The sequence below is a fragment of the Podarcis muralis genome, chromosome 17 (assembly GCF_964188315.1).
Source record: "Podarcis muralis chromosome 17, rPodMur119.hap1.1, whole genome shotgun sequence".
Classification (NCBI taxonomy): Eukaryota; Metazoa; Chordata; class Lepidosauria; order Squamata; family Lacertidae; genus Podarcis; species Podarcis muralis.
Genome location: NC_135671.1, coordinates 3,703,307 through 3,729,427, shown reverse-complemented (window position 1 = coordinate 3,729,427; position 26,121 = coordinate 3,703,307). Strand labels below are relative to the sequence as shown.

Here is a 26,121-nt window from a genome sequence, read left to right as displayed (position 1 = left end):
GAGGATCATCTAGTCCAGCCCTCTGCCATACAGGAATATGCAGCTGTTCCATACAGGGACCAAACCTGCAACCTTGGCATTATCAACACCACACTCTAACCAACTGAGCTATCCAGGCATCAGCATGCTATTAGCCCAGAACCACATACCAGAGACAATATTTCTGGCTCCAGGAATCTCTCTGGATTTTCATGGAGTGGGTGAGACCAGGGAGAAAGGGACTTGTCCATCATCAGTTTCCTGTCTCAGGGATGGAGTGAGCCAGAGCTGCCGCTTGGATTAATTGGCATTCCCTATAGGCACCTAATATGGGACGCAGGTGGCGCTGTGGGTTAAACCACAGAGCCTAGGACTTGCCGAACAGAAGGTTGGCGGTTCGAATCCCCATGATGGGGTGAGCTCCCGTTGCTCGGTCCCAGCTCCTGCCAACCTAGCAGTTCGAAAGCACGTCAAAGTGCAAGTAGATAAATAGGTACCGCTCCGGTGGGAAGGTAAACGGCGTTTCCGTGCGCTGCTCTGGTTTGCCAGAAGCGGCTTAGTCATGCTGGCCACATGATCCGGAAGCTGTATGCCGGCTCCCTCAGCCAATAAAGCGAGATGAGCGCCGCAACCCCAGAGTCGGTCACGACTGGACCTAATGGTCAGGGATCCCTTTACCTTTACCTTTATAGTCACCTAATAGGGGACCACCACTACTTTAGCAAAGGTCCAGAGAAGCTTGGAGGTTTATATCCCTTCAGGGACCTCTGCCTCCTTTCTGGCCATCTGCTGGGTGTCAATGCACACCTGGTTCCTGGCTGGCTTCTCCCTCCTCTCAAGGAGACCCCAGGTAATGAAGTCATCTGGCTGCTAGCTCTCCTCCACCAGCTCTGAGCATCTTGCCAGGTCTTCTATTCCCTCTGTTCCTGGGTGGATGGGAGCTGAGGGGAGATCCAGGTGTGGTGCATGGGCATCTAGGCAAAGTGTCCTTGGGACTGGGTCACTTGGTGTCAAAGAGTGAGCCAGCAGTAAATCACACTGTTCCCATTTGGAGTTAACTCTTTATTAGCAAAAACACGATCTGCACAGACTTGATGGTGTGTCAGGCCTGGCGAGCACAGCAGCTCATCCCTGGTAGGTCTCGCCCCATGAATCAGTTGCTGAAAGTCCCCACCTCCCAACAACTGTCTCAAGTCCTCTCCTGTCCAAGGCTTTTTCCAAGCAACTGAGAGACGATGTCTGTGTGCAGCCTTGGAGGACTCTGCAAAGCTCCACTCCTCTTTCTTGAATGAGATGTCCTCCACTCCATACCCCCCCCCCCCCGAGCCATGGCTGGGATGGACTGTGTGACAGAAGCATTGCCAAAGGGAAGGAACGGGAGCAAGTATATGGGGGAGCATTTTAGGCCAGAACACCATGTTAAGGTTTTGCACCAAGGTTAGAAAACAGGTTAGGGATCATAGAATCATAGAGTTGGAATAGACCACAAGGGCCATCGAGTCCAACCCCCTGCCAAGCAGGAAACATCATCAGAGCACTCCTGACATATGGTTGTCAAGCCTCTGCTTAAAGACCTCCAAAGAAGGAGACTCCACCACACTCCTTGGCAGCAAATCCCACTGTGAGGTGAGGAGGAGGAGGCTAAGCAAAAGACTTCATAGATATAATTAGCCACCTCGCCTTCTTAAAAGTGTTTTAAAAGGTGGAGGATGACGAAGTGCTAAAAACTTATTTTAAAATAGTGCTGAGCAGGCAAACATGTGAGGTGCTTGGAAAAAACCAAATTGGACTCTGTGTGTGTGTGTGTGTGTGTGTGTGTGTGCGTGCCTGTGCGCGCATGTGTGTGTTTGCAAATAGGCAACTGGGATTCTGTCCAGAAAAACTGAGAGGAAGCATGCTCACTCTGAAGCAGAAAAAGCCACCCCCACAACTATTTTCAAGTACATCTATACATGTGGGTTTTTTAGAGATCAGCACCCTCACTCACAATTGGGCGAAGGTGGGTTTTTTAGATATCAGCACCCTCACTCACAATTGGCCCAGGCTGAGTTGTGGCAATAGCTGTAAATTCAGTGAGTACCTTTTCGCTTTATGATCGAGTTCTTAAGAAATAAACATGGAGGGGGGGAGGAGGCGCTATTATGACACCTAGCCACCCACTCCCAGCTGCCACACAGCAGTCCCATATTTATTGTGGGAACAACGACACAAGTTTAGTCAGATTCCCCCGAGTGTGGTGTTCTGCCTGTGTCTGAAAATAACTTTTAAATGTAGGGCCATCCTCTGTGTCCGGAGCTGGGGTAGCCTCAATTCTGAAACCCCTTGAGGACTCTGAAGTTTCCTGTACACCTACTTAGACAGAGGTCTTCATCTCAGCCAACATGGGTTTATTAATCCAACTCCCAGCCCACCCTCTCGGTCTAATCCTCTGGAGAGCCAAGGGCTAAAGTGTGGCACTGAAATGCTTTGTTCTGGTGCCAAAATCCTTTCTCCATCATTGATTGCCAGGGCTGATGAAGTGCGGGGGCGGGGAGGGGATTTTAAGCAGATGATGGGCGGGGGACGGGGGGACAGGCTGCAGAACAACCCTGGAAACCTGGGACGTTGGCAGCAGCCTAGACAGAAGAGAAGGCTGGAGAAGAGCCTTAAATAGAAAGCGTGGAGGCAGCCATGGGGAGTGGAGCGAGCGAGAGAGCAAGCGTTCCGCTCCCTGCCTTGCTTTTCCTTCTCTTCCAGTTATTTCTGTCCTCCCTCCTCCCTCCCTCCTGCAGCCTGAAATTAAAATGTTACAAAAATCCAAGATTTCGAGATGGGAAATTGTATGTTGCGAGCAAAAGCAGCAATTACAGAACTGAGCACGGGAATTCTGAGGCAGACCTAACCGTGGAAGAAGGACGAGGCAGCCCCTCCGGGTGTCAGGTTTTGTTATGTTATCATTAAAGGTGTCACGAGTGGGAGACAGCCAGATCCGACTTGGAGATCGCAACCCACCAGAAAGTTCTCCTGTGAAGCTCAAGCATGAGGACTTCCCAGTGGGTTGTGTCTCCCCCGCTACACTTACACACACTGTTAACTGGCAAGAAGGGAGATGCATTTAGATTTCCCACTCAGGTACCAAAATATCTTGAGCGAGCCCCGTGGAAATAAGAGTCTCTGCTAGGAGGGTATCCCCACTACCGCCATGTGGGCTGGAGGAGAGAAACGAGGACCAGGAGCAACCAGCGACCAGAATGGAGTTGATCTTCTTTTTGCACAGAATCAACATGTTAAGCAATGCCTTACATTTCCCAAGCCAACTCCCTGGACAGATTTCTCCCCGTAATGAGCTGTTATGTGCACTCCAATTCCCTAGCAGCGAGACATTCCTGTGCTACCAGCTTCCCTTCAAGGGAGGAGAGAGGGCACTGGCGGTTTATGATTTATTTTCTTTAATAAATAAATAAATGCTTTGTTCTTAAACAGGGGTAGGCAACCTAAGGCCCGGGGGCCGGATGCCGCCCAATCACCTTCTCAATCCAGCCAGCAGACAGTCCAGGAATCAGCATGTTTTTACATGAGTAGAATGTGTGCTTCTATTTAAAATGCATCTCTGGGTTATTTGTGGGGCCTGCCTGGTGTTTTTACATGAGCAGAATGTGTGCTTTTACAGTGGTACCTCGGGTTAAGAACTTAATTCGTTCTGGAGGTCTGTTCTTAACCTGAAACTGTTCTTAACCTGAAGTACCACTTTAGCTAATGGGGCTTCCTGCTGCCATCACGCCGCCGCCGCCGCTGTGCAATTTCTGTTCTCATCCTGAAGCAAAGTTCTTAATCCAAGGTACTATTTCTGGGTTAGCAGAGTCTGCAACCTGAAGTGTCTGCAACCTGAAGCATCTGTAACCTGAGGTACGACTGTATTTAAAATGCGTCTCTGGGTTATTTGTAGGGCCTAGGAATTTGTTCATTATTATTTTTTTCAAAATATAGTCTGGCCCACCACATGGTCTGAGGGACAGTGGTCCGGCCCACGGCTGAAAAAGGTTGCTGACTCCTGTTCTTAAATATGCAAGCAGTAGCATTAATAGAGGCAAGCAGCATGTTCACTGATGTGAGAAAGCAATGTGCTACCTCACACCAGATCTCTGCATCCTAAAATGCTCCTGGCCTCCAGCTGAATCTTCTGACTCTCCCTAAACTGCGTAGAACCATAGAGGTGGAAGGGACCCCGAGGGTCATCCAGTCTAACCCCCCACGACACAGGAATCTTTTGCCCAACGTGGGGTTCAAACCCACAGCCCCAAGGTTAAGAACCTTGTGCTTTACCAACTGAGCCACCCCAGCATCTTGTTCTGTTCCCTCTCACACACAAGGAACCTGACCTTTCCCTTTAGCGACGGAGGGTGGGATTGGTGACCGCCACCAAACTACAATAGCTGGCAACCTGTCCGCAGAAGACGCATGCTCATGCGCGGGCACAGCTTGCTGAACGACACGAATAGCCAGCCCTCTTGGCTGCTCTGGTAGGGAATGCCCTAGGGCAGCTGAGCCAGCCCTGTAAGCAAAGCCCACTTGCAAAGGAAACATCAGGAGCTGCTGTTAAGTTCCTAACAGTTCCTTGGAGCCACTGTTCCTTTCTCGCCCTACACCAGACATGATGTCCGGTCCAATGCAACGACACCAGAGGATCATTAGCTGGCTGCCCACTGACCCCTTATCACCCCACCACATTGAACAAGTTTGATCCTCTGATTTCCCCTTCCAAACATTGCAGAGAGATCTCTGTAGTGAGAAAGCATCTTCTGGCCACCAGCTCCCATAAAGAGACATCTACCGGCCGCCTTGGGCCATTAAGAAAGGTTAACATTCTTTTCTCAAATCCCAAGCTCTGCCCAGGCATTGCTTTAAGGCAAATAAAAATAAAAATAAAATAAAAATGGGTAATGATCGGCTTGCTCACAGCAGTCAGGCAGCAAGCAGCCCACAAGAGCACACAGCCAGCCATTAGCTTTCAGTATTTTGCAAAGTTTTATTTTAAAAATGTTGAAACTTACATCCCACAAGAATTTAAGAATTTCACCACGAGGAGAAGAAAACCCTACAAAAATATATCGTACGGTGCACAAGGGGCAGGAGAAGGGCAAGACACACGAAAGACCCTGCTTCACACACGACAGATGTGCTAGGCACAGATAGCACTCCCAGGAGAGAAACTTGCAGGGACACTGTCACACGTCTCACAAATGCACATGCGTTTATTTGGCCACAAGTCGACTCGGTGGGTGGCGGGTTCCCCAGGCATGTAGACATGCCAGACAGGCATTTGTTACATGTGACAGTGGTGTAATTGGGGGGTGGGGGTGGGAGGAAGGAGAGGAAAGGGGAGGAGAGGAGAGAATCTCTTGCAGGTCCTTCCTCTTCCTCTTTTAACCAAGCCTATTCAGAAGACTCCCCAGAGCATCTTTGGCCATGACCCAATCTGCCAAGAAACAGACAATTTTACTCAAAAAAATAATCTATTTATATTACAGCGTTATAGTGCTATTTCCATACTACAGAGGAAATTGCGACATTGATTTTTTATTTATTTATTAATGCTTATTATTATGGCAAAACTCCATGCCCCGTTCAGCCCCACGGCTGAACCTCTTGCCTCTGGCTGCTACTCTATATTTGACTGCTCACGATCACTACAGGAGGAAGCATCCGTTTCCTACATGGAAGTGACATTTGTGCAGGAAATTTGTCATGAGTGGGCAGGAGCTGCGATTGGAGGAAGCTAAGAGGGGGAGGTGGTAGCCAGGCAGAATAAAAGCAAAGATAGCAGAGATGCCCACCTAGTGCAGGCAAGGGCCGGGCACCTCCGCTGTCTCCCAAACGCCCCGCTGGCCTCGCCCTCCCCGCCTTTGCCTGCATCTCAAATCTCTTCCCAGCACCTTTTCTCTCCCCAACCCCAACCCCTCCACTTTTCTTTTCCTATACAGTGGTGCCCCACAAGACGAATGCCTTGCAAGACGAAAAACTCGCAAGACGAAAGAGTTTTCCGTTTTTTGAGTCGTTCCGCAAGACGCATTTCCCTATGGGCTTGCTTCGCAAGATGAAACGTCTTGCGAGTTTGTTTCCTTTTTCTTAATGCCGCTAAGCCGTTAATAGCCGCTAAGCCGCTAATAGCCGTGCTTCGCAAGACGAAAAAACCGCAAGACGAAGAGACTCGCGGAACGGATTAATTTCGTCTTGCGAGGCAGCACTGTACCCTATATAAGACTCACTTTTTCCCTCCTAAAAAGTAAGGGGAAATGTGTGTGCATCTTATGGAGCGAATGCAGGCTGCGCAGCTATCCCAGAAGCCAGAACAGCAAGAGGGATTGCTGCTTTCACTGCGCAGCGATCCCTCTTGCTGTTCTGGCTTCTGAGATGCAGAATATATTTTTTCTTGTTTTCCTCCTCCAAAAATTAGGTGCGTCTTGTGGTCTGGTGCGTCTTATAGAGCAAAAAATACGGTGATTGGCTCACTTAAGGCTGCGATAGCTGAAAGAATCGACTCTTTGTTCTGACTGGGGTTGGACAGGAGTTGTGATTGAGTCCAAATGAAATAGATTTTTACTGTGTGTTTTTTTAACTGCTGAGAGTCCCCTTGAAAATCCCTATGGCCCCTCCAGACCACTTTTCGGCAGGTTGATTCTGCAACCTGCCATTGATGTAAGAATAGTGTGTTAGTGGTGGATTTACCTGTATACGGAACCACCCACACGTGATCCCGCTTTATTAGTTATTCTGTGATGCTTCACCAGTAATATTATTCCCAGTATTGCTGTCCGGAGGGGCGCTCTTGCACTATAGTGCCACAGCAGTGGGACAAAAAAATTAAGCATCCATGGTATAAAAAAGTTACAGGATTTCAGCTGGAAGTTGAGAGACAAACACCAATGGGGTATGTTTACCCCACAACCTTTGTAGGCATAAACAGCATTGAAGGCTGGGTTGTGTATAACTGTCGCAATACAATCCTGAGCACAAATCATCACAGGTGCGCAGCGAAAAGGACCTCTGAAAAGGCCCTTCTTTTGAAGGGAGGCATATAAATTGACCAAATAAATGCATACACAAATAACTGAAAATCAAGGAGTTTTAAGTTAGTTGCGATTCGTTTGCTCCTTTGGTTCCAAGGGGGACTGGGTAACTCTTAAGGTTTCATTGCTTTGGGTCCCACATGTATACAAAAGGGGGGGGGGAATGTTGAAATTAAAAGACAGCCTAAATCAAACAGGGAGGAAAGTATAATGACACAGAAGAAGAAAAATGGGGAAAGAAAGAGCATAGTTAGCAGGAAATGGTATTAAGCAGGGGTGTAATATTGGATAGACTTGAGAGGCACACGCAACCCAGAAACCACCAAGGGAGATGGTCTTTCAGGACTTCAACTCAGCTGGAGAGAATGGGGGAAGCTTCCCAGATGAGGCGAGGGAGCACCTGAATGCCCTTCCACCAAATCCTTGCGTTGTCCTGGGCCATAATGCGGCAGAAGGCAGAAGACCCATGCTGCAGCACAGCCACACCGTCACATGAGACCTTGTATGACTTCAGCTTGCTGAGAACCTCAACTTTTGTTTTTAAAATATGTTAAGAAGAAGAAGAAGAAGAGTTTGGATTTGATATCCCGCTTTATCACTACCCGAAGGAGTCTCAAAGCGGCTAACATTCTCCTTTCCCTTCCTCCCCCACAACAAACACTCTGTGAGGTGAGTGGGGCTGAGAGACTTCAGAGAAGTGTGACTGGTCCAAGGTCACCCAGCAGCTGTATGTGGAGGAGCGGAGACGCGAACCCGGTTCCCCAGATTACGAGACTACCACCCTTAACCACTACACCACACTGGCTCTCAGTTAAGCTGCTGAAACCTCAGAAGCAAAAAGGGGTGGTGGAATGATGTTTCCAGGAACTGGGGAAATTGGAGGGGGGGCTTCTATGTCTTGCATATATGACTAGCGCCCCGCATATTCGTGACTACCGAAACTGGAATGAATGGTGTAAAAACAGTAAAAAGGAAAATGGGAGAATTATGCACATCTGCTCAATTTGTGCAATCACTAAGGCTGCTGTAAAGACTGGAATGCCTGACTGCAGAAATGTTAACTTTTTCCTACAGGGCTACCCGCATATTTTCCAAGCATATCTGCATAGTCATAGAGGGCGAGCTTCTTCTTTGAAATGAAGGCTGGGGTTCTCAGGGAGCTGAATTCTGCACCTGGCATCACATTCCATGCTTTTTCCACGCTTGCATAGAATCGTGGCACCCACGCTGGCAGCCCTGGCAAAACAGTAACCGTGACCCAGAGAGTTCTCCTACGCCTTACAGGGGCATGCACGCTGCACCTGTTTAGCCCAGAAGCATTTCCTTGAAAAATAAAATCAAGCCAAGCAGCTTTTATTCTGCAGGTTCCCTAGGTCACGCAGACTGCACAGCAAGCATTCACCCCATGCTGATTGTGTGTCTCCCCTGCCCGCGATGTGGGCTCCTTGGGGATAGTGCAGAACAAATAACTTTGGCCATGCGCTGCAGGGATGGGCTCTGCATTCACCGTACAACCACCCCCTTCAGAAACCTCTAATGTGCTTACGCTTAGCATTTTGCCCACCTATTTAAGGTGGGTGTTAAATGCGAGCAGCGCCGTCACTGAAAGGATGGTCATGTTGAAGGGCTTTGGCTCTTTACAGAAATTAAAATATCAGCATGTAAGAATCCAAGGGCTCTATGAGGCTGTAGATAGTTCCCTCCCTTCTAGAGGTTGACGGCATCCTTGACAATGGTGTGCGGAACTGTCCCACTCTTTCCTCTCTCAGGGCTGGCGTCAAGGGTTCGCATCACTGGGCATCTCAACTGGCTTTCATTGCCTGTTCACCTGCGTTCTCTGAGTGGCTGAGCAGGGACAAGGGCAAGGAGAAGGAGGAGAAGCTGCTTCTGCTGACCTTGCCCTTTCTCTGTGAGCCACGGGGCACATTGAGCCGGGAGGAACACGGCAAGCGAATGTGCAGCAGCAGCAATGAAAAGGAGCTGGGGCTTTTCAGGGAGGGATCTCCCTGGCAAAGGGTCTTTCCAAATCTGGAGCTTACGCTGATTTCTGTGCTTAGGTTTTGCAGGCTCTTTCTTGCACTGCAAAAGCAGTTGGACCAAAGACACTGGCGGGTTGGAGGAAATGAAGCGGACCATGGGCAGTAAGGGCCATGTCAATTTAATCTCCTCTAGAAATGATTGCGTCTAAGCAGTCTGTTAAATGCAGGTGATATAAATACAAAGAAAGCCAGAGCTTTCACATGGTCACGCAGGTGGATGACCTAATATGAGGACGGCTGTGTTGTTGCACAGACTCCCATTATTTTGAAATATGCTTGTTGTAGGAGACAAGCTATGGAATTATAGAACTGTAGAGTTGGAAGGGACCCCAAGGGTCATCTAGCCCAACCCCTTCTGCAGTGCAGGAACCTTAACTCGATCATACATGACAGATGGCTGTACAATCTCTGCTTAAAATCCTCCAAGGAAGAAGAGTCGACCACCTCCCGTGGGAGTCTGTTCCACTGCTGAGCAGATCTTACTGTCATAAAGTTCTTCCTGGTGTTTAGTTGGAATCTCCTTTCTTGTAACTTGAATATGTTAAGGAGGGGCTACATTTGACTTTGCACGGTTCAGACACTAGAATGCATTGGGCTGGACCGTACGCTGCTATTTCTGCTGCGCAAGAATGGCCTCCTCAAGCCAGGGCATGACCCAAATTTAAATGATTGAGAACCCTTTAACTTCAGTGCAATTATTAGGTGCTATGCAGCCTGCCAACTTAAAACAGCATCTTGATGGAAATAGCAGGTGATGTTTATCTCCATGCCACAGAAAGCTTACTCTGCTGATTTCTGCAGAAGCAATTGTTAATAAAGGTATATGGGCAGAGTAAGGTTCCCCACCACAAAACCTGATTATTTGGCATCCCTGGCCAATATGGGGCTTTGCCAATGAACCTTGTTAGATAGGTATTAAATCTTTATTCACTGTGCTACGAGGACATCTGCTCAAAGAGTGAGGACTGCAGCTGTTCTACTAGGCAGTGCCCTCCAGTTAGCTATCAGGAGGAGCTGAGCACCTAGTACTACTTCTTATATAAACTCCAGGGTCTACTATTCCTTAGCTGAGCAAAAAGCCATCTGCCAGCCATTAACTTATATGCATACTTTTAATTTTTTTTGAAAAAATAAAAAAGCTTAGTAAAATACTTTTATGGGGGGGGGGGACACACACACACACACATTTGAACTGAGACTGAACCAGGCTTAGCAAAAAATAACTTGGACAGGAAGCAATTCATGGAACAGGGCCAAAAAATATGCTACGGAAGACAGGGGAAGAGAATGGAGTCTGAAAAAGAGGGAGAGTTGCAACACTGTCACAGTCGCTAGAGTGAGGGAGAATGGTGTATCTGGAGATGCAGGAAGTGAGACAAAAATACAGAATGTGTTGCTTCGACACTGCAGTCCACCAGCATGCCTGAGGCATTCCTTTTCTGCAATTAGCTGGAACTGGAATTAAAACAGAAGTTCCATGCTTGCACATGATAATAGCACTATGCTATCCAGCAATGCCTTCCCCCATGACCAAGAATCTCATAATGATTATGAACTGGCAAATCTAGTTCTATAAAGGCTTTCAGCAATGTTAATTAAAATATTCCTTCTTGAAGATTCTTCCCATTTATTGTTATTTAGTGAGCAATGGAAAGGGATTACAGTGAATAGCTTAATAACTGTCCTTTCAGCAGGCCCTCTTAATTGCATGTTCCAACTGTCATTTTCTTTTTCCTGTGGGAGGATGGAGGCTATAACTACTTATTTCCTCTCATTTTGGCACCTTTACAACAAAATAATGCTGGTTTGCTTTTAAATAAGAAAGGGGGGTGGAAGTAATTTAAACCTCTCCCCCTCCCCAAGTGGAACAGAAGTTGACATAAGGGCAATTATGAGGTTGAAAGGCAATAGACAATTTTTTCATGATTATCCTGTACCATGATCACCAGAAAGCAATAAAATGGACTGCAACTGCAAGCCAGGAAGCGTTTAATTAAAGGCACAGGAGCCTGCAAAAAGCTCCAACCGTGCTTTGTGTGTCCCTCCCTAGTAGACAGGCGCATTTGCAATCTTTATTGCTACTCCTCTTCCACAACTGCAACAAATCAGGTCTGGAAAAAAGATGAGAAGCCAACACAGAAAAAACTGGAATGCAATAGGATGACAGTGACTTTGCACCATAAAAAGTGAGTAAGCAAAGGATGGCAATTCCACAGAAGAGGGTGGGTGTGAAAGCAGCTGAAGAAGATTAGATGACAGATGAGGGAATCGTGTCCGTTTGATACCAATGCTGAGTGTCTGATTTTCCTGCACCCCATTTCCCCTCCATATATGCCCATCCCCACAATACAGAAAGGTATTCATTGCCCAGGTGTATGTGATGTGAGCGTTGGCTCTTTGGAAGATGCTTCAAAACTGCGTGATGAGGGAAAGGAGGAAAGATGGGGAGACACCGAATAGGAGATCCTGCTTCTGCATCCCATTATCAAGCATGCTTACTTAAACATAAATAAATACATGTTTGTGTATGAATGTTTATGCCGGGAGTACAAGGTATATCTCTGAAACGTTACCATGAAGGTGCTAATAGCTCTTGCCTTCTAGGCCTTCCTCCTCACCCCTCTGCTCACATCAGACCACCCCAGTCATCATCTCTGCCATGAGGACCCACCACGGAGCCCAGCTCCTCCTGAGCGAAAACCTTGGTTTGGGCTGGGTCTGCAATGATGACGGAATGCCAGGGCACAAAGGGATCTACAATACTTCTGCTGCTGCGTGAGGAGTAGCAGTACCATAGTCGCAGGCGGATGGAACTAAAAGGGAGGGCTGCCAGTTCTATGGGACTCTCTGGCAAACTCAGTGTTTGGTCTCGCAACGAAGGAGCCGGGCCTGCTGCTTCCAGGGCAATCACAGGTTCACCAGGGGGATCCTGAGCAGGAAACAAGGGCGGAAGGAGAGAGAAAGGGAAAGAGAAAGAGTAAGCGTGATGAACAATGCTCCCTGTGTTCAGAGGTAAGCTGTTTCATCTGATCTCTTGTTCTTTTGTCATAGGGTGCACTTCTAAGACTCCCCACACCCTTTGTACTACAGCAGAGGTTCTCAAACTTCTTCTTTTCCTGGGCCACACTTTGAGAATAAAAATTTGCTGGCGCCACACTGAATTTTTTTACGTGGGAGAACAAAAAGAAACGACTCGTAGCAGTGCTTTCTTTGTAACAGAGCACAACTACTTTATAATATGAGCATGTGTCAGGACTGAGGAGGAATGGTGGGAGTCACACGACCCCCCATTTCCTGAGCCTTCCCAAAGGCAGGAGGATAGTATTGATTTAGAACAGCGGTTTGCAGAGGGGCATAGTCCAGAGGGGAAAAGCTGGGAAATACTGGGTGAGGAACAGCTAGAAGAGCAAACACCAGGAGAGACAGCTGGCAGATGCAGTTTCCTTGGACAGCATTCCTGGACCCCCCCCCCTTCGCCTAGGACTAGACGGGCACTGAGGGTGATAGAACAGAAAGCGCAGGGAAACAAGATCAGATTACCCGACGTAGGAGTGACGTAGATTAATGGGGACGGAGGGGGTGAACCTTAACTGGGAGCAACGCCACTTTTAGAGAGATATGCATTCCTTTGTCTCTCGCTATGATTATTAAATAACTTATCCGGTAAGAACACTCCTTGTGTTTGATCTTCTTAATTACTGCCACTGGGGGGAGGGGTCTGATTCCCTAAAGCCTGACGTCATGGGGCATCCAGAAAATATAAAGCAATGCAGCTACATAAGAACACGAATCATTCCCAAAATATACTTATGAACAAGCTTCTTGCATATGTACCTTGGGTATGCCTACAAACTCGATGAGAGGTATGAGCTTGCTGTTGCCAGGTAATCTCGTTTATTAAAATACTTTGATACTATACTACACTGAAATGTTTAAATGTTTTTTTGATTGTCTTTGAACCATCCCACCACACTAGCCATCTTCTCCAGCCCACACCCTTTGGAATCCCTTGTTGTAGAGAGTAGCTCCTGATCTCTTCACCATATCAAGGTAATTTTAGGAGAACTTGTGGCTGTAGTTCATTAAGGTTCCACCCTTTAACTGATTAGATATGAATAGATTTGAACATCATAAAAAAACTTCAGTAGCCCCTATTTGGGCATCCTCTCCACCACCATCACCCCCCCCCAAAAAAACCCCCTGTGCTTGCACTAATGCAGAGGAGGCGAATGAGACCATAGCAGCTGACCTCACCCTTGCACAACAGGTTCTAGGGGAAATCCTCTCTACCAGACCTAGGCTCTGGCCATGATGTGGAACTATTATGGAGGAAGAGTTCGTGCATAAAGAGCTAGATCTGCGCTACAATTGTTTCCCCTTTCCACAGGGCAGGCAGGGGCATGGCAGTGGGGGCCTTGCCACTACCTCCCGTCTCCCTTGCCATGGGGTTGCATTAAATGTGGAGTAAACAGGGCAAACCCAAACAGGGCAAAAGAGATGCCCTTTTGAGATGCCAGTGTCAGCACTTAAAATGAAATAAGCTTGGTGGTTTGTTGTCAGAAGACAAGTCCAATTAAATACAGTGGTACCTCGGGTTAAGAACTTAATTCGTTCCAGAGCTCCGTTCTTAACCTGAAACTGTTCTTAACCTGAAGCACCACTTTAGCTAATGGGGCCTCCTGCCACCGCCGCGCCGCCGGTGTTATGTACTGAAATTCTCACCCTGGGCCAGCAGGGGGATACCGTAGATAGTTATGCAAATAAGGGATTGAAAGTGACGTTCATTGATTGGATAGTTTTAGAAAATTGGTACAGTTACATTGTACTGGAGCTCTATATAAGCAGGCTGACTGAACCCTTCAGTTGATTTCTGTCCTGGCCTGTGAATAAACAAGAGCTGTTTGAAGAATCACTGTGTCGTCTGATATGTTCACCCACAACTTAACAGCCAGAGCACGATTTCTGTTCTTATCCTGAAGCAAAGTTCTTAACCTGAAGCACTATTTCTGGGTTAGCAGAGTCTGTAACCTGAAGCGTATGTAACCTGAAGCGTATGTAACCCGAGGTACCACTGTAGTTTTTTGTTTTTCTTTAGAGTAGCATACCAGATGCAACATACCTACTATAAAAATGTGTAGCTCATGGTCCCAGCAACTGAAATTTGATCAGCCTTAACTTATTAATCAACCACAGCTTTGGGTTGCATCCCTGCGAACAGTTAGGCTGCTACAATCTCACTGAAGCCAACTGCACGCAGAATTGCAGGTCTGGTTGATAAATCCATTGATTAAAACAGGCCAACGCTTACAGCTCTGCACTTTTTGTGCTGCAGCTGTTGCACACTGGGTATGTACAGCTGAGAGTGAGTCATCTTCAGAACATGTGCTTCAGCTGAAAGCAGATCTGCTTTCCCAGCATTTATACTTGCACTACATCAGTACTGTCCTATCTTCTCAGATCCAGGACCCACCTTCAAACCAAGCACGCATATGGGGACCCACTTCTTAAATCTTTTATGCGATCTGCCGGAATGGTGGTCACTGGATTGCTTTTGTGACATGCCCCTCCCCTTAGGTCAGGCTATTGTGACCCTGTAGTGCAGTGGTTCTCAAAGGAGGTAGCAGGGGAGCGTGGCAAATGTGGCAGGAAGATTCAAGGACAAAGAAACATTTAAACATTTCAGTACAGTACAGTCATACCTCTTGTTACGTTTGCTTCAGCTTGCGTTTTTTCAGGTTGCGTCCTGCGGCGACCCTGAAGTACCGGAAAGGGTTACTTCCGGGTTTCGCCACTCGCGCATGTGCAGACGCGCAAAATGACATCACACACATGCACAGAAGCGGCGAATCGTGACCCGCGCACGCAGGTTGCGTTCCTTTCAGGTTACGAATGGATCCCATTCGCAATCAGAGGTACCATTGTATAGTATAGTATAGTATAGTATAGTATAGTATAGTATAGTATAGTATAGTATAGTATCATTGTAACATATCAAAATGCTTTTTTAAATTTGCAGAGTACTGATAGATAACTTTTCAAAATGAGAGCAAGAGCATTGAGTGATACTGAGGACTATCCCAATTGTGATCCACAATTGCTGTTCTGACAGAGTGCTGGAGGAAACTTGTTTATAATTATATTTTGAGAATGATTCATGTTCTTATGTAGCTGCATTTTTTAATACTTCCTGAATGTCCCAGGATCATATTATAAAGTAGCTGTGTTCCATGCTATAAATCAAGCACTGCTGGGAGTTGTTTCTTCTTTCCAGAGTATTGCCTTGCTTTTGCTCTTTGCTGTTCATAGCGAAGGCCTTTGGCTATCTACAATAAATCGATTGATTGATACTTGCAATTTGCGTGAGTTACCTGTTGAGCTGGAAGGCACTGGTCTTCCCTAGTCCCTCTAGCTTCTCCATGCCTTCCAGAACCTGTCCAGTTTCCATCATGTCTGGTGTAGGGGCCGGCGAGTCGCTGAAGGGCCCCAGGATGCTGACCGCAGAGGGAGATAGGTCCGTTAAGGGCTGGTGGCTACCCTCCTGCTGCAGTCCGCTTTGCTGGCTGGAGTGGTGACGTCGCTTCTGGTTCCTGTCCCAGCTACAGAAAGCCAGGGGGTAGTGGGGAGAGAGAAGGCTGTTACCATCAGGAAAGGTGCGACCTAACCAGAGGATTGTGCATCCATGCCTTAAGTTGTTTTCCTGGTACCCAAATACCTTTTCTCCGACTGTAAGGAATATACAGTCCACCCGAAGTACAATGGGAATGTGAAAGGTCCACTTGTACAGCTGACATAAAATACGGGCTCCAAGTTGGAGTGGACCTTTAGTTCTCTGCTCAAGCTTTCCACCACTTTGGATAATGATAGTACTGAATGTGGGGTGAAAGCCATGTGTGCCTATTGGGCCTTTCCCCATATATTTCTCCCAATGCCAGTAGGGTTCCTCTCTGGGTCGCAACCTTTCCAGAGGCAACATCGACAAGGACTTGAACAAGGGCAGCTGCGACAGTTCCTTGTCCAGCGAAGCTCCCTTTGGAACACCTTTATCTTTTCGCAAATTACCGTATTTTTTGCACCATAACACTCACTTTTTTCCTCCTAGAAAGGGAGGGGAAATGTCTGTGCATGTTATGGAGGGAATGCCAACGGGTGGCATGCCTACGGATTTTCCTCCTCTAAAAACTACGTGCGTGTTATGGTCGGGTGCGTGTTATAGAGCGAAAAATACGGGTATTTGTTTAATTAAAACTTGGCTGTCAGGGAGAGCTTTGTCTTACTAATGAATTGCTTTGTTTTTGAGTTACTATTTTGCAGGAGTGCTTCAAGTGCACAACAGATCTTTAGGTCTTGTGCAATGGATTAATGGGCTCTGCCATCCTAGCACAACCAATCTACTTTCAAAAAGGATCTGCTTTGGGACTTGTCCCGTGATTTCTAGGCACAGGTCTGCGGGGTTTTTCTTTCGTCCCACCGCTTTCCCCAGGAAAACCCACTGTTTACTGCTGAATCGGAACAAATGTCAACCCACAGAAAGCCAGATTGACGTCTGATCTGATTCGACAGTAAACAGCTGGGGCTCAGCAGCCATTCCTGATACTTTGAATCACTATGAGTTTGTACTGAATTGTATTAATTGTTTGATGAATTTATTTGTGGTTTTTTTTGCTTTGTGTTTGGATATGATTGCACTGACTGAAACGCTTACTCATTCTTTATGCTAATGTTATTGTTGTGAGCTGTTTTGAGATCAGCACTGTTGTTAGAAAAACAGGATGCAATTATCAAATCATATCAAAAGGATGCTGGTTTTTGCTCAAAAATGACGGCCAACCAGCCCAAGCCTACTGCTTTTTAGATAAAGTTTGCTTCCTCCTCCTCCTCAGGTCTGCAGTGAAGGTGATCTTCAGCTTGGAGCTAAAATTCAAGTATGAAAAGAGGGTCTCTTCTTTTGTTTGTGAGTTCTAGACAAATAAAGATCGCAATTCAGAAGAATAGCTTTTAAAAGGTATTAAGTACAGATGTGGGTACCAGCACTTCAAAGAGCTGTGTTCTGCTTTTATAAGAAACTGAAAGGGGGGGGGGGGCAAAATGAAATTTTCAAGATCAATACCTGTCAGAGAAATAAATCCCTTCAATGGAACTTGAAATATGACAGGGGAGTAAACCAAGCCATCTACAACTTGATTTGGTGGTTTGGGAGGACAGAGGTGGTAATAAAAGTGATGATACAGTGGGCTCTTCATTTGAAGAATATGCCCAATTCCCTCTCAACTTCAACATTCACATGACAGATAGGCAATCTATCAAGCTGGTTCAGTCAGCACTCTAGTCTTTCCCCCATACATTTTTCAAGTGATCTGCCTGCCCTATAAGTTTGTAAAAAACACCACATGTATGTTCAACTGTTTCTCTATTCACCCTTCATCTTAGCATTTTTAAAATAGTTGCAAAACTTCCTCAGGGATAGGAGAGAGGAGTTATTGTGGCGACTCCACAGTCACTAGCCAACCAGCAATGCCTATAGCTGGCTTTTGAAGCAAACTTACAGAATCAATTTCCCCAAAAGCAAGTTTGTAGTGCATGTGGAGAGCATGCTCTCTAAATGGTCCCACAGCCCTACTAATGTTACACCAGTCTGCATTCTTAATTAGCATGTTACAAAAGTCTAACGGCGCAGCCTCAGCTATGCACAAAGTAGTAAGAAAAATGTCTAACTTAAAAAAAATGCCAACTGAAAAAGAAGTCGATTAAACTGTTCAAATATAACATAGCAATTCCTTAACTTAACATATAACTCTATAATGATGTGTGTGCGTTTTAATGCAGTTATAAAATGTTCAAACTACATGGTATTTAAAGCATAGCTTGAACTATACGGACCTTGATATAATTCGCTCCCAGTACACAAATCCCAACATCCAAATTGGTGCTGTACAAAACCTAAAGGAGTTAATGTGATACTGAAAATGTCAGTTGCTTTAAAGTTGTATTTTCGGACCTTATATCTTCTTCTGCAGCTCACACTTGTAAGAAGTAATTAAATTACACACTTTAACATTGCAGCTGTCTTTCAGTTTTGTAAATAAATACGTAACCAGCATATTTTTTTGCAGATCTATATTAGGGATGCATGTACTGACTAACATTGTTGTTGTTGTTTAGTCGTTTAGTTGTGTCCGACTCTCCGTGACCCCCTGGACCAGAGCACGCCAGGCCCTCCTGTCTTCCACTGCCTCCCGCAGTTTGGTCAAACTCATGCTTGGTAGCTTCGAGAACACTGTCCCACCATCTCATCCTCTGTCGTCCCCTTCTCCTTGTGCCCTCCATCTTTCCCAACATCAGGGTCTTTTCCAGGGAGTCTTCTCTGCTCATGAGGTGGCCAAAGTCTTGGAGCCTCAGCTTCAGGATCTGTCCTTCCAGTGAGCACTCAGGGCTGATTTCCTTCAGAATGGAGAGGTTGGATCTTCTTGCAGTCCATGGGACTATCAAGAGTCTCCTCCAGCACCATAATTCAAAAGCATCAATTCTTCAGCAATCAGCCTTCTTTATGGTCCAGCTCTCACTTCCATACATCACTACTGGGAAAACCATAGCTTGAACTATACGGACCTTTGTGATGTCACTGCTTTTTAAGAGTAACGTAGGGAACCCTTAATACTAGATGGTGTTTACTTTATTTACGGAGCTTGACCACTTGTAAAGGGGTCAGTTTGTGCAACAAAGTATATTCCCATCTCCCAAAGTAATGTTTGGAGAGTAGAGAATGTCTAAAAACACCAAAATTGGCTTTCCATTCAATATTAAGTCATTTGGATGCATTGTCCTCAATTACAACATATCCCTGGTGCCTCTTTTCACCTCCTGTGAGTTGCGATCCTATGCCATTAACCTATGCAGCTACCTAAAATCTACTCACCAGAATTTGAGTATTATCCCCATAGCAACAAGGACAATAATGACAGAGATTGTAATGGTGACATACAGCTGAGGGTCCACACCTGGAACAGACAGAGACAGGAAGTGTCAGTAAGTAGGGTATGCAGCTCCTGACCATTTTGCGGGGACAGGGCACTCCATGCCATCCCCACCCCCCGAGGTTTCCACTTTTTTCCTGGCTGCCCTCCTGTGTGCTTTTTTAAAGTAGCACTCTTGCAGGTGGAGCTCACAGTTGTAGCATTGAGAAAAGCTTCACCTGTAGGATTTCTGCCTGCCACTCAAGCGATTAAAGGTACACAGGAGCCCGGTCAGAGGAAAAAGTTGGCAACATGTTGCTGGAGATATAATAAGGAAAATGGTTCTTTGAAACAAATGTTTTTGCGGTGTCCGACGCTTATGAACTTTTAGAGAAAAGTATTAAAATGTATTCTACTTAAAGGTAAAGGGACCCCTGACCATTAGATCCAGTGGTGACCGACTCTGGGATTGCGGTGCTCATCTCGCTTTATTGGCCGAGGGAGCTGGTGTACAGCTTCCGGGTCATGTGGCCAGCATGACTAAGCCGCTTCTGGTGAACCAGAGCAGCGCACGGAAACGCCGTTTACCTTCCCACCGGAGCGGTACCTATTTATCTACTTGCACTTTGAGATGCTTTTGAACTGCTAAGTTGGCAGGAGCAGGGACCGAGCAACGGGAGCTCACCCCGTCGCAGGGATTCGAACTGCCGACCCTTTATTCTACTTGGGGGGGGGGTAAAACTGTCAGATGATAATATTACGTTAAACCACATACCAATGATATGGGGGTTTGACAGCTGGTCAATGCAGACTCTTCACACCATTACTTCTGCCAAAAGACTGATATTGATTCACAGGAAAGATAATACTATGCCCCCCCCTTTGATCAATGGATAGAAGATATGACAACTATTGCAACACATGAACGGATCGCTTTTAGATGCAAATTGCGCATGGATAAATATAATGATACTTGGAATGCATTGATAAAAATTAGACCAACTTTTTCCTAATTGTATACTTGTTGGAATAATAGCATTACTTATATAGCTCTATATTGCATTGTATTACAGGAGAGTTTCCCAAACTTGGGTTTCCAGCTGCATTTGGACTACAACTCCCATCATCCTTAGCTAGCAGGACCAGTGGTCAGAGATGATGGAAACTGTAGTCCAAAGCCAGCTGGAGACCCAAGTTTGGGAAACCCTGCATTACAGTTTTGAACACCCTTTTCTTTATTTTCTCATTACTTTCTCTTTATTGGTCCATTGGAAAAAAGAAATCAATAAACTCTAAATAATAATGGAAAAAGAAAAGAAAAAAGTTGGCAACACCGGAAGGAATTGAGAGAAGAAGATGAGTGTTACCTTCTCCCCGTGGCCCGAAAAGGAAGGGCCGTAGGGTGGCTGGGGTTTGGCGCAGGTTGAGCCCTTCGTTGTGTAGCAGGGAGTGGGAGTTGGGTTGCGCTGTCGCCATTCCGCTTGACGAAACGAAGGTGTAACCCAGAGGAGGGAAGCCAGGGTTGGCAGAGTTGGCGTCGCCTCCATCCTCCACGGATATTGTGGGGCCCCAGACGATGGCCCAGGGGTACTGGGAGGAAGACAGGCCATCCTCGAAGCCGGACGGAGTGGCAGGCCGGGTTCCCTGAGCCTGGCGCCTCAGGCGCACTGAGCTGCGCAGCCCAGCCCCTTTGGGAACCACAGACCGATGGCGCTGTGAGGTAGAGCGGGACCCTTTCTCCGGGGCTGGGTTCTTGTCCCAGATGCAAACGGACCGAGGGGAGGAAGGGCTGCGGTGGCTGCAGAGGGGCCGCGCTGCCAGAAGGCCCCGGGTGCGCAGAGACCAGGCGCTGTGGGATGGGAGTGCTGTGGCGAGAAGTAAGAAAGGCCAGAGCTGCAGCAGGTGGAAGCAGGAGACCAGAGGGAGCATCACACTGTGGAAGGGGAGAAAAAGAGACGCATGTCGCTAAGCTGGAGACTCCCCGTCTGTGGGGCTCGCTGGCTGTGTTGTCAGGCAGTGGGGTTTTGGTTCCCATGAAGTGTGGCAGGTGGAGATCGCAGTCAACTTTGAACTTCTGCAAAAGCCCAGCTGAAGCCAATGATCTGTGCAAGTGTCCAACAGCGCTCCTGCCAGCTCCTGTTCATTTAATGGGACTTGCATGGGATAACTAACAGACTGTAACCTATGGTTACCAGATTTTTTTCAATGAATCCGGGGACCCCTTTTTTTTTTTTTTTTTTTTTTTTGAAGCTGAGTAGCAACAGGGAGTCAGTAGTGGGGATGGTGAGGCAAATGACCCTGGGCTCAAGCACACATGCCTATTGTATAAAGGTGCAAAGCCCTTCTTTCGCACACTGTGAAACATAAATGCACAGTTTTTTTAAAAAAAACTGGGCAATGGCACGCCACCTGCCCATGACTTCCGAGCCCTCCCTGATCTCCTTCCCCCTTTGTTTTGACAGATCAGGGGAGGCTCAGGAGTCACGGGCAGGCGGCTGTTGCCCAGGAGGGGCCAGCCTGGTAGTGCAGTTGGCTCTGGCTGGCTTCAGGAGATGCTCGCTGCCGTGGCGCAGGAAAAATGGTGGGCGCCATGTCACCGAGCAGCGCTAACAGGCTGGCTCCGGGCTGCTGAGGCTGCTGCTGCCACATTTTGCGGGGTCAGATTTGCAAATCTGGGGACATTCCGGGGACGGAATTTGTCCGGGGACAGATTTGCAAATCCGGGGACTGTCCCCGGGAACCGGGGACGTCTGGTAACCCTACTGTAACCCCATGTTAATTTGCTAAGCCTGAAGATGGAGCTTTCTCCTGCAGCCTGTTTTAAGCGCCACCTCCAACGGACCTCTTTGTCCAGGAGTATCTGCAACTCTTTCTGTGTACACACCATAGATTTAAAGGGCATGGCTTCCCCCAAAGAATCTTGAGAACCGTCACACCTCTCAGAGCTGCAATTCCCAGCAGCTGATACAAACCGCAGTTCCCAGGATTCTTTGGGGCAAGCCACACACTTTAAAGGTGCGGTGTGTAAGCAGCCCACCCTGCAACTGTGGGTTTTTTTTATGCACGCTTTATGCATATCCCTCACTCCCATTTTGCAGGGATGCTCAATTTTCTTCATGCCTCTCATTGGGTGCTGGGCCCTGGAGACCCAACAGCCACATTCAGACAATTGTCCACGGCTTCACAAATGATGATTTATGAAGCCATGTGCAGGTGCCATAGCTGCACACTTCCTTTTCACCTGTCACAGCTCCAACCCTAATGCATCAACTAGCTCACTCCCTTCCTATTGTCAGTACAATCCTTTGGCTTGTGCCTCCCCAAAGCACCAGCTCTTTCGCTCCTTTTCTGGGCACCCTGTGTGAGGTCAAAAACTGGCACCTCCAAATCATAGCTGTCAACTTACAGATTTGTAAATAAGGGACCAGCAGCCTCGAAAATAAGGGATCAGCAGCCAAAATAAGGGATTTTCCCAGCACAGGTATGTTCAACTTCTGAGCCCCTCCGAGCCAAAGGCAGAAAGCCCAGCCAGCAGCCGAACGAAGCCTCAAGCGGTGGTTCCCACAGCGCAGCAACCCGGCAAAGGGGATGCAGCAAGGAAAACCACCGTCACCTCTCCGCTGGGAAGCACTGAGCAAAGGCGAGTCCCCAGGCAACGTGGCCGATTTGATTGGCACAAGGCATGCAAGCTCCACCCCCCGAGTCAGACTCCTTATTGGGTGAGCAACGCAGCCAAGCAACACAGTTGGAGCCTCCCTCCTCCCTGGCTGGCAGGGAGGGAGGGAGGGAGAGGAGCTGCTTCCTTTGAAACCCGGGAAATTTAAGGGACACCATCAATAAGGGACAGCAGCGGGACACAGCGCTGGGATAAGGGAGTTTCCCGCCAAATAACGGACGGTTGACAGCTATGCTCCAAATGGATCTTCTCTATTTTGCACCCCCTCAGCTCAGTGCCTTGTGTGGAGGAACTGTCCACACCACTGTAAATCCAGTGTTTTGCCTATTACCATTACTAGGTATGCATCAAGTACGATTTGTTGCTGGTAGTGCACTAGCAATGCTTCCTTCTTCAAAGTACTGCCCTAGTCACACACACACTTAAGTGCCACAGCCTGGCCCTGTCCCATTTCCATCACGCTTTATAAAAGAAGAGTTACAAACCTACCAGGTGCTGGTCTCCATATCTAGAGGCGACTGTTTCTCCACTCAGCGGTAAATCTGCCTCATATTCTTCACTAAAACCAGGAATGAAGAAAAAGGAATGTCAGTTGAATGTTCGCTAAAGCGTTCCTAAATCCCTTCAGCGCAGCTGATGCACAGCTGCCTAGTGACCACCAACTTTCATTACATTCCATCAAGTCCCTTCAACCCTTATAAACATGCCATGTATTATGAACATAAGCAGAAGACAGACTGACATGGAGAGAAAACATGTCCCTGGCTTATCATTGCACATTTCCCGCCCTCCCCCTGCACTCGCGGCAGAACAACATTAAGCAAACACGCACATAAATGTGAGCCTCACAGCCATGAACACACGTGCTGCTGTTCCTCCAAGGGCTGGGGGCGGCGGCGGGGGGGGGGGATTTGTGCCTCTGATTTCTTATCACTTAAACAAGTTAAGAGAATCTTAATTCCTGCATTTATTTATAGCACCGAGCATGTAATCCATTTAATATAAAGAGCTACTTTAATTGTGCGTGGAGGCAAGGAAAAGAATAGGAATAAAATTAGAATGATAAACACAGGAGATAGCGAACGGGAATGAATCAGGGAGAAAACGCCAGCCTGCTTAAGGACTGAGAGAGGAAAAATATGTCCATAAAATATTTAGTGTTTACTTTCCGGAGGGCTAAAATGGCTTTCCCTTTTGCCCTTTTAATCACTGCCCGCACTCTCTCCCTCTCCCTTTCTCACAAACAATTTTTTGTGATACAAATTATGGCTGTATAGCTTTTAAAAATGGCAAACTAGGATACGGCTATTGTATGTTTGCACTTATATCTGGCCAGTTATACAACCTAAAGGTAAAGGTAAAGGGACCCCTGACCATTAGGTCCAGTCGTGACTGACTCTGGGGTTGCGGCGCTCATCTCGCTTTATTGGCCAAGGGAGCCGGTGTACAGCTTCCAGGTCATGTGGCCAGCATGACTAAGCCGCTTCTGGCAAACCAGAGCAGCACACGGAAACGCCATTTACCTTCCCACCAGAGCGGTACCTATTTATCTACTTGTACTTTGACATGCTTTCGAACTGCTAGGTTGGCAGGAGCAGGGACCGAGCAATGGGAGTTCACCCCGTCGCGAGGATTCGAACCACCAACCTTCTGATCGGCAAGTCCTAGGCTCTGTGTTTAACCCACAGCGCCACCCGCGTCCCGTTATACAACCTAGCTTGCTACTATTTCCCCAAACTCCAGTCTCCCATTGCGGGTGCAGAGTTCAAAAGATGATCCGGCCTGTAAGCCCTGGAGATGGCCCGGGTACAACTCATCTGCAGATACAGAGAAGCTGGGTGCTGTAAGCCTTGCAAGTCATTTCAAGGACTGGAGATAATATCTTTGGGAGAAACATCCCCTCCCAGGGGAGCCCAATGAAACCCAAAGCTCTGTGCTTGACAATGGTGTGGCTGACACAAGTCCTTCAGCAAACAAACTTAGAAGGGAAAATCAATATGCTAATGTTGTGCTGACTTGTTCGCTAGAGCTGTCAGACAGACCTCGAGTTCTAGGGTAAGCAAGGAAGACAGCTAAGAGAGTCCCCCACCCGCATTGTGTGTTTGTGTGCCTACAAAGTCTGGGTGAAAGGAAGAAGGGGAACTGAACGGACAGATAAAAAGTGACTAGAACAGATGGCCATATAGTCACACGATTACAAGATGCAGAGACTACATTTCTGTCTTGAAAAGTAAAATTCACTTCTCACTTTGTATCCTCGCGAATCTGATGTGCATTTTTACTACTTGCTAAATAGCTCTTTTATTGCAGCCTTATTACTTTAATCTCTTGAACATGTTCTCATAGAATATGATTCAGTTGTGATTAGACACTTATATTATGTTTAAATTCAGACTCATTTGGAACCCTGCGGAAAGCCGCTGGGGGCAGGGAGGGAGCGGGGAGAAGATGGAAGCGGATTTTCCTGTTTTAAAAAGGGTTGTTGGGGTAATAAGAGTGTTGCTTTGTCTGAGCAGATTCTTTGGGGCCTGGAGAGAGGAGAGGAGAGAGAGCGTAGGTAATAATGGCAATGTGGGGGAGTCGGTTAATCATAAAAGGAGAAAGAAGAGTCATAGATTTGTTAACAATTCGATTCCTAGCGCAGGTGATGATCTGGTAGGAGGAGGAATAAAAAGGGGAACATGGATACAACCATTTCAGTACTACATTTTTGGAGGTGGGAGTGATTAAATTTAAAGCATTGTGATGTATGGAAGTGAAAGCTGGACCATCAAGAAGGCTGATTGCCGAAGAATGGATGCTTTTGAATTCTGGTGCTGGAGGAGACTCTTGAGAGTCCCATGGACTGCAAGAAGATCAAACCTCTCCATTCTGAAGGAAATCAGCCCTGAGTGCTCACTGGAAGGACAGATCCTGAAGCTGAGGCTCCAAGACTTTGGCCACCTCATGAGAAGAGAAGACTCCCTGGAAAAGACCCTGATGTTGGGAAAGATGGAGGGCACAAGGAGAAGGGGACGGCAGAGGACGAGGTGGTTGGACAGTGTTCTCGAAGCTACCAATATGAGTTTGACCAAACTGCGGGAGGCCGTGGAAGACAGGAGTGCCTGGCGTGCTCTGGTCCAGGGGGTCACCAAGAGTCGGACACGACTAAACGACTAAAAAACAACAATATTTTTCCATTAACGCTTTTTGCCATCACAGACTGAGCTGCTTGGAAGGCTGAGGTCTACCTGCTCCTCAGATCCTTGACCTTCCTGGTTTCTGAAACTGCACAGAATTGAGCTTTCGACCTGGACTTCAGAAGGGACTAGCGCCTCATTCAGAGAGGCTGTGACCCATCCTGCCCCAAGAGAAGGTGGTGGTTCAACCTCTGTTGGGGTGGGGGTTGGGGAAGCCAGTTTGGACCTTACTATTTTGGATCATTTCCAGCT

The 26,121-nt window shown here is 47.2% G+C and overlaps 1 protein-coding gene across 4 annotated transcripts in view; it reads right to left on the bottom strand.

Annotated features, from left to right (window-relative positions):
• Positions 1–7,428: 7,428 nt before the first annotated feature.
• The window catches only part of PIANP (PILR alpha associated neural protein), a 35,725-nt gene continuing 17,032 nt past the window's right edge, over positions 7,429–26,121 (bottom strand). For 3 of the 4 annotated variants that reach the window (XM_077921728.1, XM_028712160.2, XM_028712161.2), the window contains exons 2-6: positions 23,180–23,249; positions 20,382–20,947; positions 18,978–19,059; positions 15,433–15,660; positions 7,429–11,993 (exon numbers count right to left, since the gene is read on the bottom strand). In XM_077921728.1, coding sequence (XP_077777854.1) covers positions 11,972–11,993; positions 15,433–15,660; positions 18,978–19,059; positions 20,382–20,947; positions 23,180–23,196 — 915 coding nt within the window. In that variant the 5' untranslated portion in view covers positions 23,197–23,249 and the 3' untranslated portion in view covers positions 7,429–11,971. Of the gene's footprint in view, positions 11,994–15,432; positions 15,661–18,977; positions 19,060–20,381; positions 20,948–23,175; positions 23,250–26,121 lie in introns of those variants that run through there. The other variant, XM_028712162.2, reaches the window with a different exon arrangement.